General features: G+C 52.8%; 2 protein-coding genes across 10 annotated transcripts in view; both read right to left on the bottom strand.

The window, feature by feature from the left end:
• Positions 1–9,566, bottom strand: part of LOC101116548 (serpin B6) — a 40,310-nt gene extending 30,744 nt beyond the window's left edge. The window contains exon 1 of the mRNA XM_060403803.1: positions 9,461–9,566. The gene's annotated coding sequence lies outside the window, so the exon portion shown is untranslated. The remainder of the gene's footprint in view (positions 1–9,460) is intronic.
• Positions 1–13,639, bottom strand: part of LOC121815993 (serpin B6-like) — a 29,943-nt gene that overhangs the window by 3,124 nt on the left and 13,180 nt on the right. For 3 of the 9 annotated variants that reach the window (XM_060403810.1, XM_060403812.1, XM_042237112.2), the window contains exons 5-7: positions 5,063–5,237; positions 3,172–3,321; positions 209–326 (exon numbers count right to left, since the gene is read on the bottom strand). In XM_060403810.1, coding sequence (XP_060259793.1) covers positions 209–326; positions 3,172–3,321; positions 5,063–5,227 — 433 coding nt within the window. In that variant the 5' untranslated portion in view covers positions 5,228–5,237. Of the gene's footprint in view, positions 1–208; positions 327–1,459; positions 1,613–2,907; positions 2,960–3,171; positions 3,322–5,062; positions 5,238–5,335; positions 5,396–5,875; positions 9,567–13,639 lie in introns of those variants that run through there. The other 6 variants (XM_060403811.1, XM_042237111.2, XM_042237114.2 and 3 more) reach the window with 6 other exon arrangements.

Here is a 13,639-nt window from a genome sequence, read left to right as displayed (position 1 = left end):
GCTCTGGAAGAGGTGCACCGAATATTGATGAGGAGGGGGAAAGCTAGAGAAATTGGTTGCTGATTAAATTTCAGAAGTGGGTTTGAAAGTTCCAGGTCTTTAGAGAAAAAAGCCATTTTTGTTTACATTCGACGGTCTTGAGAAGGAACTGATGGAAAATAAGACCGATTCAAATACTGTGCAAACAGAAGTAGTGACACATCCTCACCTTCTGTCTTTTCAGCTACCCAGGTGTTCATGTGCTTCCTGGACTCCTCCGAAGCGCTGACAAAGTCCAGCTCTTCCACCTCTGCTTGGTAGAACACGCGGCAGGCATATTTGAAAGACTAGGAGAGACGGAATGACAGAATCACATGGCTACAGAAACAGACAACGCCAACGGCTGACTTCTTCACCACGCATAACCTCAACACTGATCATTCGACGGTTACTTGTGTAATGCACAAAGGAATGTTAGCAATTAACCTTCAATCCACTTTCTCAGTTTTCAGCTACACTGAATAAATAACTGAGTAAAGCTCAGGCTTCCCAGGTGGCACAGTGGAAAGAATCCGCCTGCAAATGTTGGAGATGAGGGTTTGATCTCTTTGTGGGAAGATCCCCTGGAGAAGGAAATGGTAACCCACTCCAGTATCCTTGCCTGGACAATCCCATGGACAGAGGAGCCTGGTGGGCTACAGTCCCTGGGGCCGCAAAGGGTCAGACACAACTGAGCGACTAGGCAAGAACAACACAGCCATTCAGGGCAACGTGGCAACACTGCCGCCAGCACGCGCCCCGGGCTTCCCTCCTGTGTGACCCTGGAAAGGCCGCTGCGTCTCTCTGGTTCCTTGCCCCCTGGAAGCAAGGACGCAGTGGTAGCTACGTCTCAGAGGTGCTCTGAGGACCAGGAAAATTGGCTCTGTCCGATGTCACGTGGCTGAGTTCTCCCCACACCGTGGACCCTGCATCTCGTGGTCCGGGTGCCTCATTTCATAGAACCCTCACGTCATTCAGGCTCTGCCAACCTACTGCTCCATTCTTAATCGGGGCTTTTGAAAAAGACGTCAGTGTCTCAGTCTAAGAAAATAGTCTGGAAGCAAAGCGGTCTCCTCCAAGTCGATACCTCCTCATACTCTGGTGATTTCAACAGCTTTTAAACACACCTGAAAACAAGGGCCTGCTTCTTAAATTACTGTTTAGTAATAATGACCAGTCAAAGAGCAAACTAAAGGAATATCTAATCATACACTGTGATTGGTATTAGATCCTTGGAACACTCGATCACTGTGAAATAACTGACAAATATTTTGAATGTTTTATTTTATAGCCCATATAAAAATAACACTTTAAACATCAATGATTTTCTTCAAATATCCTCTAGAAAAGAAAGGAACTTAAGGAAAATTAGCCAATTCTTTGTGTTTATTGGGAATTTTTCTTTTTTGAATATCTAAGGATTACACAAAGATGACAGTACCAGGAGAAGGAAATGGCAGCCCACTCCAGGGTTCTTGCCTGGGACAGTTCATGGGCAGAGGAGCCTGGCAGGCTGCAGTCCACAGGCTTATATGCCTGAGCACGCAGGCATGAGGGTGGAGGGAGATGGGTTGGTAGCAATAAACTGGGAGAACTGAAAAAAAAAGATGACATTAAACTAGCATGTAGCTAAGACTGATCAAAACAAGTAAACCAGGTTGTAAAAACAATTCATACCAAGCCGTACAAACCGTACAAATATCTGACCTCATGCTGACTACATTCACTTTACACCACCTGTTTTAAAATAGTTAATTTAGAGTCTGAAACAATGTGAAAAATAATGAAAAAGGTTATATAACAGAATAAGATCGCTATCTTAAACATACAAAGAACTCAGTTAAAAAAAAAAACACATAAATCCCAAAAGTAAAACTACACAAAGGACACATAAATAGGCAATTTTCAGAAAAGATCCAAATGTTTCATCCATAAGCGAAGCTGCTCAGTCTCATGAACAATCAGAATGTTAAAGGCTCAGCATGTGTAGCGCTGAGCAGAGGGTGGACGTGCCCACCCACTACCCTTCCTGAGGACGACGGGAAGGGCTGAAGCCAACGGGGCAGGAATGAGGCAGAATTCACTGGGATCTGAGAGCCTCCCTCTGTCCCTTCCTTCTAAAGTCCATCTGAGTAGCACGCACACACAGGACAGAACCACACACACACGGTCCCTGCCGGCTCGGCCCGGGCTGGGCCCCACCCCACGCCCACCCGGGGGCTGGTGGCTGCGTCTCAGTACAGCCACTCCTGAGCACGCTGCCCACCACCTTGAGAAAGGGTGAGGCGGACACACACTGCTGCTGAGGCTGAAGCTCCATCCCTGTGCCCACCAGATAGGAAGAGCCAACACGTTGGAAAAGACCCTGATGCTGGAAAGATCGAAGGCCAAGGAGAAGGGGCCGACAGAGGATGAGGGGTTGGATGCATCAGCAACTCAATGGACATGACTCTGGGCAAACTCTGGGATGTAGAGAGGACAGAGGAGCCTGGCCTGCTGCAGCCCACAGGCTCAGAAAGAGTTGGACAGGACTCAGCGACTGAACCACAATAGGCACAAAGGCAGTAAGATGCAAAGACTTTCTCTGTGTACAGGGCCCAAGCCCTGATACGGGGTGTGGGGGCAGGGTGGGGACGAGATTGGGAGGACTCTGGCCTTGTCTGTGTTTTTACATAATAAGAACACACTAACAGATGACTTGAGGTGGGTATGAAAAAAATTGAAAACCATGGAAGCACTCTAATTAAATAGAACCAGAGTAAAAAAGACAAAACTATTGACATGTATAAAACAATTGAACAAGTCTCACAATGCACCAAAACTTCCAACGTGTGAAAAACAACATCAGAAATATTCTATTCGATCACTCCCCTGTTTGGGCCAGCTCACCTGCAAGTGTGGTATGGTCTGTGTTAGTTCTCTGATGATCAACTCATCGAAGCTTCAGGAACACATGAACAGGGCTGTTACAGGGCTCCTCTTACAGGCAATGACCGAACGGTTCCAGGAAGCGTGAGGTCGTGACTGGGGTCCCACATCCCGCCCACCGTGTGGGTCTCAGCCCACAAGGCCTCTCTGCACCACAAGGTCCGCCTCCCGACTACACAGGACTTTGGTCTCTATCTGCTTCGGGCAATCGGGAGTATGACTTACCAAGAGGAAATCGCAAGGCTTCTGTCCAAAAAGCCTGTTGGCGGTTCTGAGCAAGTACTGTGTGCCAGTCATATTAACTTCACTGAGAAGCCTCTCGAAAGCCTGGTGGACATCATGTTCTTCACCTCTGCACTTGCTTAGAGAAAGCGTCTGAAATCAAAAACAGATAAAACCCACCACTGCAGTACGCCCTGACTACAGGAAACGGACACAACACTAAAGTCAGCCTAAGCACCGCACTGATCCTCACCGCAGCTTGAAACAAGACTCACGCAAATAAAGACACAGTGGCTCTGGGAAGCCCCCCAGCCCGCCTCCCGCTCGGGCTCAGGCTGCGACGGCGGGCGAAGAAATGTCCCTGGGCGAGTCCAGGGCCCTGTGCTAGCAGTCTGCCTGCAGACAGGACCGCGGACAGGCCTCCCGTCTCTGCACAAACAGGCCACGTCTTCGGGTCTGGAGTGCCCTCGGGATGGGCTCCAACCAGCGGGAGACAGGAGAAGTGGCTCTTCTGGGCCCAGGCCTTCGTAGAGGCCTGGCACCTCCACGTTCCCAGTCTTGCCCCCTGCTGCCAGGGTGCAGAAACGCCCAGCCATCCTGCTGCGGCCTCATGACAACGCGGCAGAGCGGACACATGGAGGAGAGTGCCTAGCGGATCGGGGCCGCTCCTGGACCAGGAGGAGCCCAGCGGGCACCGTGCGGCCAGGCCGCAGAGTCCCAGGCATGGTCCCGGTCACTCCCGGTCGTGGGTGGTCTGTTCAGGAGCCACAGAGAGAAGGTCCAGACAGCTGTCTGGCACCGATCCACAGTAACACATAGCTAAAGCCTGGGCACGGGCTTTGCACCCAGCGGCCGGCCGAGGCCGAGGGCCGGGGGCGCTACTGCTGGAGGAGAGGAAGTCGGGCGGGAGCCCTGGAGAGAGGGCTGTGCAGGGCGGGAAGGCCGGCCCTCCCCCTGGAATCGGAATCTACACAGGAGGTGCCCAGAGAGAGGGCGACCCCTTCAGAGCCTGGGAGAGCGGGAGGGGAGACAGTGCCGAGCTCAAGAGGGGACTGCTCCCTTTTCAGCAGGACTTAAAGGGAATACGTGTGTCTCCCAGGTGGCACAGTGGGAAAGGATCCACCTGCCGGGGCAGGAGACAAGACTCGTGGGTTCCATCCCTGGGTCGGGAAGATGCCCTGGAGGAGGACATGGCAACCCACGCCAGTGTTCTTTCTGGAGAACCCCATGGACAGAGGAGCCTGGAGGGCTGCCGTCCACGGGGAAGCAAACAGTCAGAGATGACTGAGCAGGAGCACCCACGTATTTGCGTCCTGACACTTGCTGGGTGGAGGGGGCAAGTGCTTCTCACTCCCAGCCTCTCCAGCTGGCACAGGACCCTGAAAGTGATGGCCTTAGGGCAGAGGTCAAACTCACGGCCCCGGCTCAAGGGCGGGATCAGGACTCTGTTACACCTGGAGGCCCTCTGGACCCCAGGACCTTGGGAAGGGTAAGGGCACCCCACATGTGGGAAGGCTGTGACCCCCAGGGGCCAGAGGTCAGTGCTCTGCCGCCACTGTGGCCCAGGAGCTGACGTCCACACCCTGTGTAGCCCACCTGGGCTGGCTCTGGGCATCTCGGCAGGAAGGGCCTCGGCCAGCACGGCCTTGGGCAGCAGGTCTGAGCAGAGGCTCGATGAACGCTTGCTCGTTCAAGCCTGTCCTGCTGGAATCAGGTGCTGCGCTGTCAGGAGCCCCAGGCCACACGCCAGACAGACACTGGAGAGGGCGCAGGGACGGGGCAGACAGGGGAGTAGGCCTGTCGAGCAAGGCCGTAAGATTCGGATCGTGGACCCGGGCTCACCAACCAAAGAAAGAGCATCAGCCGCCGCCCACAACCAGCTTCCCGAACGTACCTGGCACATCTGGGCTGCGGTGTTGCCCTTTGCCCCCATAAGGACCATGGCCAGGGCAGAGGAGATGCTTAGGGGCGAGATAAACACATTTTTCGAGTTGTCCGCACCCAGCTTTTTCAGAAGGGTCAAGGCAAAGGTGCCGTTTCCTTCTGACAGTGCATCCATGGTGGCCAGGCTGAAAGGACGGATTTAAAATCAGTGTCATGCAAATTCAGGCCACAGGTCGACCACGTCTCATGCTGCTCTTAACTGTTGTTAGCACTGACGCTCTACCTCGACAGCAAGCAGGTAGTCGCACAAAACGCGGTTTCCTCTGGGTTTCCCCTGCTGATCCTGCTTCGGACAAGGGCCTTGGGACGCGCCCACGTCCACCTCCAGGGCCCTGCCTCGGAGGTCGACAGCCCTGCCACGGAGGGTGTTTGGTCTAGAACAGGACACTGTGGGAATGGGCTGGAGTACACGAGGGTTCAGGGTTTCTGTGCATGGTGGGAAGGGATGACAGCTGAGCCTGACACCGACCTGGGAGAGACAGAGCAGGTGAGCCCAAGGAAAGCTCATGAAGCCGCAGGGCTGCAGGCTGGCAACCCCGCTCCAGGCCCTGCATCAGCTCCCTGATTTCTGCTCCCTGCATGAGGACGGGGGCGCACAGGGTAATGTCTGCTCTTGATGGCGTGCAGGGCAGCTCACGCAAAAGACTGCACTGCAGCACACTGATTGCTCTGAAGTAAAGAGACTATGCCAAAGCCTTTGAGTATGTGGATCACAATAAACTGTGGGAAAATCTGAAAGAGATGGGAATACCAGATCACTGACCTGCCTCTTGAGAAACCTGTATGCAGGTCAGGAAGCAACAATTAGAACTGGACATGGAACAACACACTGGCTCCAAATAGGAAAAGGAGTACGTCAAGGCTGTATATTGTCACCCTGCTTATTTAACTTCTTTGCAGAGTACATCGTGAGAAACGCTGGGCTGGAAGAAGCACAGGCTGGAATCAAGATTGCTGGGAGAAATATCAATAACCTCAGATATGCAGACGACACCACCCTTATGGCAGAAAGTGAGAGGAACTCAAAAGCCTCTTGATGAAAGTAAAGAGGAGAGCGAAAAAGTTGGCTTAAAGCTCAACATTCAGAAAACGAAGATCATGGCATCTGGTCCCATCACTTCATGGCAAATAGATGGGGAAACAATGGAAACAGTGTCAGACTTTATTTGGGGGGGCTCCAAAATCACTGCAGATGATGACTGCAGCCATGAAATTAAAAGACGCTTACTCCTTGGAAGGAAAGTTATGACCAACCTAGACAGCATATTCAAAAGCAGAGACATTACTTTGCCAACTAAGGTCCGTCTAGTCAAGGCTATGGTTTTTCCAGTGGTCCTGTATGGATGTGAGAGTTGGACTGTGAAGAAAGCTGAGTGCCGAAGAATTGATGCTTTGAACTGTGGTTTTGGAGAAGACTCTTCAGAGTCCCTTGGACTGCAAGGAGATCCAACCAGTCCATTCTGAAGGAGATCAGCCCTGGGATTTCTTTGGAAGGAATGATGCTAAAGCTGAAACTCTAGTACTTTGGCCACCTCATGTGAAGAGTTGACTCATTGGAAAAGACTCTGATGCTGGGAGGGATTGTGGGCAGGAGAAGGGGACGACCAAGGATGAGATGGCTGGATGGCATCACTGACTCGATGGACGTGAGTCTGAGTGAACTCCGGGAGCTGGAGATGGACAGAGGCCTGGCGTGTTGCGATTCATGGGGTCGCAAAGAGTCGGACACGACTGAGCGACTGACATGAACCGAAAGAGACTTGAGAAACAGCTGGTGCAAAAAGCATACTCTTCTTCTGTTTCCCCTGGAGCTGAAAATAAATCTCCATGTAGAAATACCCTCCCTGTACCAGAAGGTAGAGAGACATCTTAACGGCCAAAGAGGGGAACGAAAGGCTGAAAAGGCTGTTCAAGAGACCAGCAAACCCTGTTACTTCACGACCTTGCTGCCCCAGGCAAACCCCCTCGTCTGTCAAATCTTCACACACACAAAGCTGCCTGCCTGGTCACTTCCTGAGCCTTGTTTCTTCGAGGTTTGCACAAGATTCAGTGGGCTTGGTTTTCTGCTATTGATTTGTCTGAGGTCCATTTAATTATTCGACCAGCCAGGAAGAACCTAGAGGAGAGGAAACACTATCCCTACAGATTCTCTTCCATCTTTAATATCCAGTTTCTTGCTCAGTAGCTGAGTCACGTCTGACTCTTTTGTGACTCCGTGGACTACAGCCTACCTGGCCCCTCTGTCCATGGATTTTCCAGGCAAGAAACTGGAGTGGGTTGCCATTTCCTCCTCCAGGGGATCTTTCCGACCCAGGGATGAACCCGAGGCTCCTGCCTGGCAGAAGGATTCTTTCCACTGAGCCCGCAGGACAGGCCTTAGTATCCAATAGCTCAACACTAATACAGAGAAAAGCAGAAGGTCACTGGTCTTCAAAGGCCGCAGCGAGGCTGGTAATAGTTCTTTTTCTGCACTGACAACAGTTGCTGATGGTCATTAAAGGCGAGAGCATACCCACTCCCTGTAAAATCGCTAAACTGAAAAGGAAGGAATGAAGAGGTGAGGCCCAGAGGTTTGTTCAGGATACTCTGATGGCAGAAAGTACATGAATTGTGAGATAGGTGAACAGCCCACGCTGATGTAGGCCCCAAAATCAAACAGGAAGCGCCGCTTCGTGCACTGCCCAGGGCACTGACACAGAACACCAGAGGCGGCACCGAGCCCCCCGGGCAGGGACTCGGGAGTGTCCTGGTCCTCAGCGCTGGTGGGAATTGCTCTGATAGTTCAGGCCCTGCAGACTCAACTCAGGAACAAGGCACAGAAACAACACAAAATGAGCATAATTAGCAAACTCTGTGACGGCTGACCTGCAGAGCAGCCAGAATCAAGGAAGTAGTCCAACATGGGAAAGAATGGAGCAAAAGCAGCTCCCGAAAGAGCTGATTTAAAAAGCAGCTTAGTTCTGCTGGGCTCCAAGGAGCAGAATGAGGGCTGAGCAGCAGGTCATGACTCTGCAGTCCACCCCTCATCCCTGTGGCAGCGCCCCCGCCCCAAATACGAGACAGAGAGAGAGAGGGGAGGACAGCAAACTAAAACCTCCTTTTTCAAATAGAAACTTGAACTGTTCGAGAACCATTCATTTCCAATAGGGACAAAGTAAGACCGCCATTTCTTTTCACACTGTGCAAATGATGCTACAGAGTGGTGCCCCAGTGTTTCCAGTGTAATTAAGAATTGCTGTTTAGCCACTAAGTCCTGTCCGATTCTTTCATGACCCCGTGGGCTACAGCCTGCCAGGCTCCTCTGTCCATGGGACTCTCCAGGAAAGAATACTGCAGTGGGTTGCCACGACCTCCTCCAGGGGTCCTTCCTGGCCCAGGGTTCAAACCCATGTCTTTTATGTCTCCTGCACTGGCGGGCGGGTTCTTCACCACTAACGCCACTAGGGAAGCCCCGGGGTGGATCGAGGGAGCCTTAATCCCCATAGAGTCTGGTTTACTGGAGACTTGGCTCCTGCGCTGTCCCCGCCTGGTCTCTGTGTGTGTGTGTGTGTGTGTGTGTTATCTAATGTGTAATCCGGACGGTTCTTTCTACTCTATAGGTTTACTGAGGGGGTTACGGCAACTGACGCCTGGCCCACAGTCGGTGTTCAATAAATGGTGAATAGAACTGCACACGCTTTTCCTTCTCGTGTCCAGAAAGCGTGGTGGGCGAGGTGTGTGGGCTTCCCGGGGTCTGACAGCAAGCCCTTTGTGTATTTAGCGCGCTCTTAGTGCAAGCAGAAAACAGCAGTGGCTCCATTTACCCTCGTTTCTCTCTACTGTACTGGCTGGAGTGATCAGGCCAGAAGCTGCGCTGCAATACAACACTTAGGACTGGAACTGGCCTCATGTGGTTCCAAATACTTAGTTTACATGGCCAGTATGACTGAAACCATGGCCTTTCTCTGGGGTGGTATAACGCTGAGGGTGCAGGGGAATCCTGGACACACCATGCCCCAGAACACTTATAACGACAGCCCCTCCTGTTCATGGGGACCTCAATCCAAGGGTTACTTTTCACACGCCCTCTCCACCTCGGCCCTAAAGCACACCAGCGGGGAAGCATACAGTCTGACCAGTCCCAGCAGAACCCGGAGCTCGCCGAGGGTACCTGGGCACGCGGGGCCCGGGAAGGCTGGGCGCCGCCCCCATGCGGGTCCTCCGGTCCCGGGGCACACTCACCGGGTAGCCACGGCCGCCGCGGCCGCCTGATCCTAAAGAAAACCCAGCCCGGCAAGCGCCCCCGCAGCCGCCCGCCGCCCGCCTCGCCCTCAGGCCGGTTCCGCTGCCCCAGCATCCCGAAACGTACCTGAGCGCGGCCGGAGCGGGCTGGGCATGGACGGAGGCGCCGGGCGTAAATACCCCGCCGAGAGGGGCGGGCCGGGCCGCACCCGGCTGGACCGGAGAGAGGGACCAGCCGGGAGGGGCGTGGCCGAGGGGAGGGGCGGGGCGGGCCGGGCCGGAGGGCAAGGCGGAGCGGGAGAGGCGTGGCCTAGCGGGAGGGGCGTGGCCGAGGGGAGGGGCGGGGAGGGCCGGAACGGAGAGCCGGACCGAAGGGAGGGGTGGGGCCGAGCGGGAGGTAGCGGGCCAAGCGGCAGGGGCGGGGCAGACGGGAAGGGGCGGGGCGGGCAGGACAGGATAGCGGGGCTCGGACAGGAGGGGCGGGGCGATTCGGGCCGGAGGGCGGGAACGAACGAAGGGGCGCGGCCGGGCCGGAGGGCGGGGCCGGGCCGGACCAAACGGCCCGCGTCCAGCTGGAGGGCCGGGGTCGAGCGGGAGGGGCTGGGCAGAGGGGGAGGGCCGGGCCCGACCGGACCGGACCGAACCGGACCGGAGGGCGGTGCCGCATGGTTGGGGCGGAGCCGAACAGCAGGGGCGAGCCAGGCGCCAGGTGAGCCGCGGGTCCGGTCCAGCCCCAGTGCGGGGACCGCTACCCGGGGCCGCAGGAGGAGCGAAGGCCCGGCCCTAGGAGGCCTTCAGCGGGCGAGCCCGGGTCTTCGCGGGGCGCACGGGCTGATACTTGGTCCTGAGAGGCGCCGCCCGGGCACGTGGGCTTGAGTCTCTGCGCGAAGCCAGGCGCGCTCCTCCCGGTGCACAGAGGCCCCTGTGAACCAAGCACGGTGGGACTCTGGCCTGCCCGCCCAGCGCAGCCTTGGAGGGCGGACAGGGCGCCGGTGACCGCAGTGGGGAAATTAGCGACCTCGTCTGAAACATGACAGGTTCAGTTTGGAAACCTGGGAGAGCTGGGGGTGTCCCTGGTGGCTCAGAGAGTAAAGAATCGGCCCGCAGCATAGAAGACCCAGGTTCGATTCCTGGGTGGGGAAGACCTGCTGGAGAAGGAAAAGGCAGCCCACTGGAGTATCCTTGCCTGGAGAATCCCATGGACAGAGGAGCCTGGTGGGCTGCAGTCCATGGGGTCACAGAGAGTTGGACAGGACTGAGCGACCCTCACCTTCAGATAGCTTAGTGCCTTCTCTGCCCTAAAGCCTAAGCCAGGGGCTGTCAGCAGTGACCCTGTACTCACCTCTGGCCGGATAATCCATTGCTGTGGGAGGGCTGTCCTTGCCCCTCTACCCACTAGATGCCAGCAGCAAAGCCCTGGTGTGAGTGCCTTAGTTTTATTTTTGGAGTAGTAAACATTGAGGGTTGCCCCGCGGGCATGGCTTGGTTTCACTGAGTTAGACAAGGCTGTGGTCCTAGTGTGATTAGATTGACTAGTTTTCTGTGAGTATGGTTTCAGTGTGTCTGCCCTATGATGCCCTCTTGCAACACCTACCATCTTGGGTTTCTCTTACCTTGGGCGTGGGGTATCTATTCACGGCTGTTCCAGGAAAGTACAGCCCCTGCTCCTTACATTGGACAAGGGGTATCTCCTTACTTCCGCTTTATTGACTATGCCAAAGCCTTTGACTGTGTGGATCACAATAAACTGTGGAAAATTCTGAAAGAGATGGGAATACCAGACCACCTAACCTGCCTCTTGAGAAATCTGTATGCAGGTCAGGAAGCAGCAGTTAGAACTGGACATGGAACAACAGATGGGTTCCAAATAGGAAAAGGAGTACGTCAAGGCTGTATATTGTCACCCTGCTTATTTAACTTATATGCAGAGTACATCATGAGAAACGCTGGGCTGGAAGAAGCACAAGCTGGAATTAAGATTGCCGGGAGAAATATCAATAACCTCAGATATGCAGATGACACCATCCTTATGGCAGAAAGTGAAGAAGAACTCAAAAGCCTCTTGATGAAAGTGAAAGAGGAGAGTGAAAAAGTGGGCTTAAAGCTCAACATTCAGAAAATGAAGATCATGGCATCTGGTCCCATCACTTCATGGCAAATAGATGGGGAAACAGTGGAAACAGTGTCAGACTTTATTTGGGGGGGGGGGGCTCCAAAATCACTGCAGATGATGACTGCAGCCATGAAATTAAAAGACGCTTACTCCTTGGAAGGAAAGTTATGACCAACCTAGACAGCATATTCAAAAGCAGAGATATTACTTTGCCGACTAAGGTCGGTCTAGTCAAGGCTATGGTTTTTCCAGTGGTCCTGTATGGATGTGAGAGTTGGACTGTGAAGAAAGCTGAGCGCCGAAGAATTGATGTTTTTGAACTGTGGTGTTGGAGAAGATTCTTGAGAGTCCCTTGGACTGCAAGGAGATCCAACCAGTCCATTCTGAAGGAGATCAGTCCTGGGATTTCTTTGGAAGGAATGATGCTGAAGCTGAAACTCTAGTACTTTGGCCACCTCATGGGAAGAGTTGACTCATTGGAAAAGACTCTGATGCTGGGAGGGATTGTGGGCAGGAGGAGAAGGGGACAACAGAGGATGAGAAGGCTGGATGGCATCACTGACTCGATGGACGTGAGTCTGAGTGAACTCCGGGAGATGGTGATGGACAGGGAGGCCTGGCGTGCTGCGATTCACGGGGTCGCAAAGAGTCGGACACGACTGAGCAACTGAACTGAACTGAAACATTGAGGGAGGCTCAAATATCTCACTTCTACCCTTAATTTCTCCAGCCCTTTTCACCCCAGGTTTATTCACTTGGCTCTATCCTTCCAGCTTATCTTGGTGCAGAAATAAGCAACGTATTGTAAAATGAGAAATAAAATTGAGTCACTGTGACAAGGAGTTTTAAGCAGAGTCCAAGGGACTCCCAAGAGTCTTCTCCAACTTCTTCAATGCTATTGAAGCCTGACTTGAAGAATTTTGATGATTACTTTGCTAGCGTGTGAGATGAGTGCAATTGTGTGGTAGTCTGAGCATTCTTTGGCATTGCCTTTCTTTGGGATTGGAATGAAAGCTGACCTTTTCCGTTCCTGTGGCCACTGCTGAGTTTTCCAAATTTGCTGGCATATTGAGTGCAGCACTTTCACAGCATCACCTTTTGGGATTTGAAATAGCTCAACTGGAATGCCATCACCTCCACTAGCTTTGTTCATAGTGATGCTTCCTTAAGGTCCACTTGACTTCACATTCCAGGAAGTCTGGCTCTAGGTGAGTGATCACACCATCGTGATTATCTGGGTTGTGAAAATCTTTTTGTACAGTTCTTCTGTGTATTCTTGCCACCTCTTCTTAATATCTTCTGCTTCTGTTAGGTCCCTACCATTTCATGAGAACCGCATGAACAGTATGAAAAGGCAAAAAGATAGGACACTGAAAGATGAACTTCCCAGGTAGGTAGGTGCCCAATATCCTACTGGAGATCAGTGGAAAATAATTCCAGAAAGAATGAAGGGATGGAGCCAAAGCAAAAACAACACCCAGTTGTGGATGGGGCTGGTGATAGAAGCAAGGTCTGATGCTGTAAAGAGCAGTATTGCATAGGAACCTGGAATGTTAGGTCCGTGAATCAAAGCAAATTGGAAGTGGTCAAACAGGAGATGGCAAGAGTGAACATCGACATTCTAGGAATCAGCGAACTAAGATGGACTGGAATGGGTGAATTTAACTCAGATGACCATTATATCTACTACTGCGGGCAGGAATCCCTTAGAAGAAATGGAGTAGCCATCATGGTCAACAAAAGAGTCTGAGATGCAGTACTTGGATGCAATCTCAAAAACGACAGAATGATCTCTGCTCATTTCCAAGGAAAACCATTCAATCTCATGGTAATCCAAGCCTATGCCCCAACCAGTAACACTGAAGAAGCTGAAGCTGAATGGGTCTATGAAGACCTACAAGACCATCTAGAACTAACACCCGAAAAAGATATCCTTTTCATGATAGGGGACTGGAATGCAAAAGCAGGAAGCCAAGAAACACCTGGAGTAACAGGCAAATTTGACCTTGGAATACGGAATGAAGCAGGGCAAAGACTAATAGGGATTTGCCAATAAAATGCACTGGTCATAGCAAACACCCTCTTCCAACAACACAAGAGAAGACTCCACACATGGACATCACCAGATGGTCAACACCGAAATCAGATTGATTATATTCTTTGCAGCCAAAGATGGAGAAGCTCTATACAGTC

Source organism: Ovis aries, chromosome 20 (assembly GCF_016772045.2).
Source record: "Ovis aries strain OAR_USU_Benz2616 breed Rambouillet chromosome 20, ARS-UI_Ramb_v3.0, whole genome shotgun sequence".
NCBI classification, from domain to species: domain Eukaryota; kingdom Metazoa; phylum Chordata; class Mammalia; order Artiodactyla; family Bovidae; genus Ovis; species Ovis aries.
Note: the sequence above shows the minus strand (reverse complement) of the source record. Positions and strands in the feature narration are given on the sequence as shown.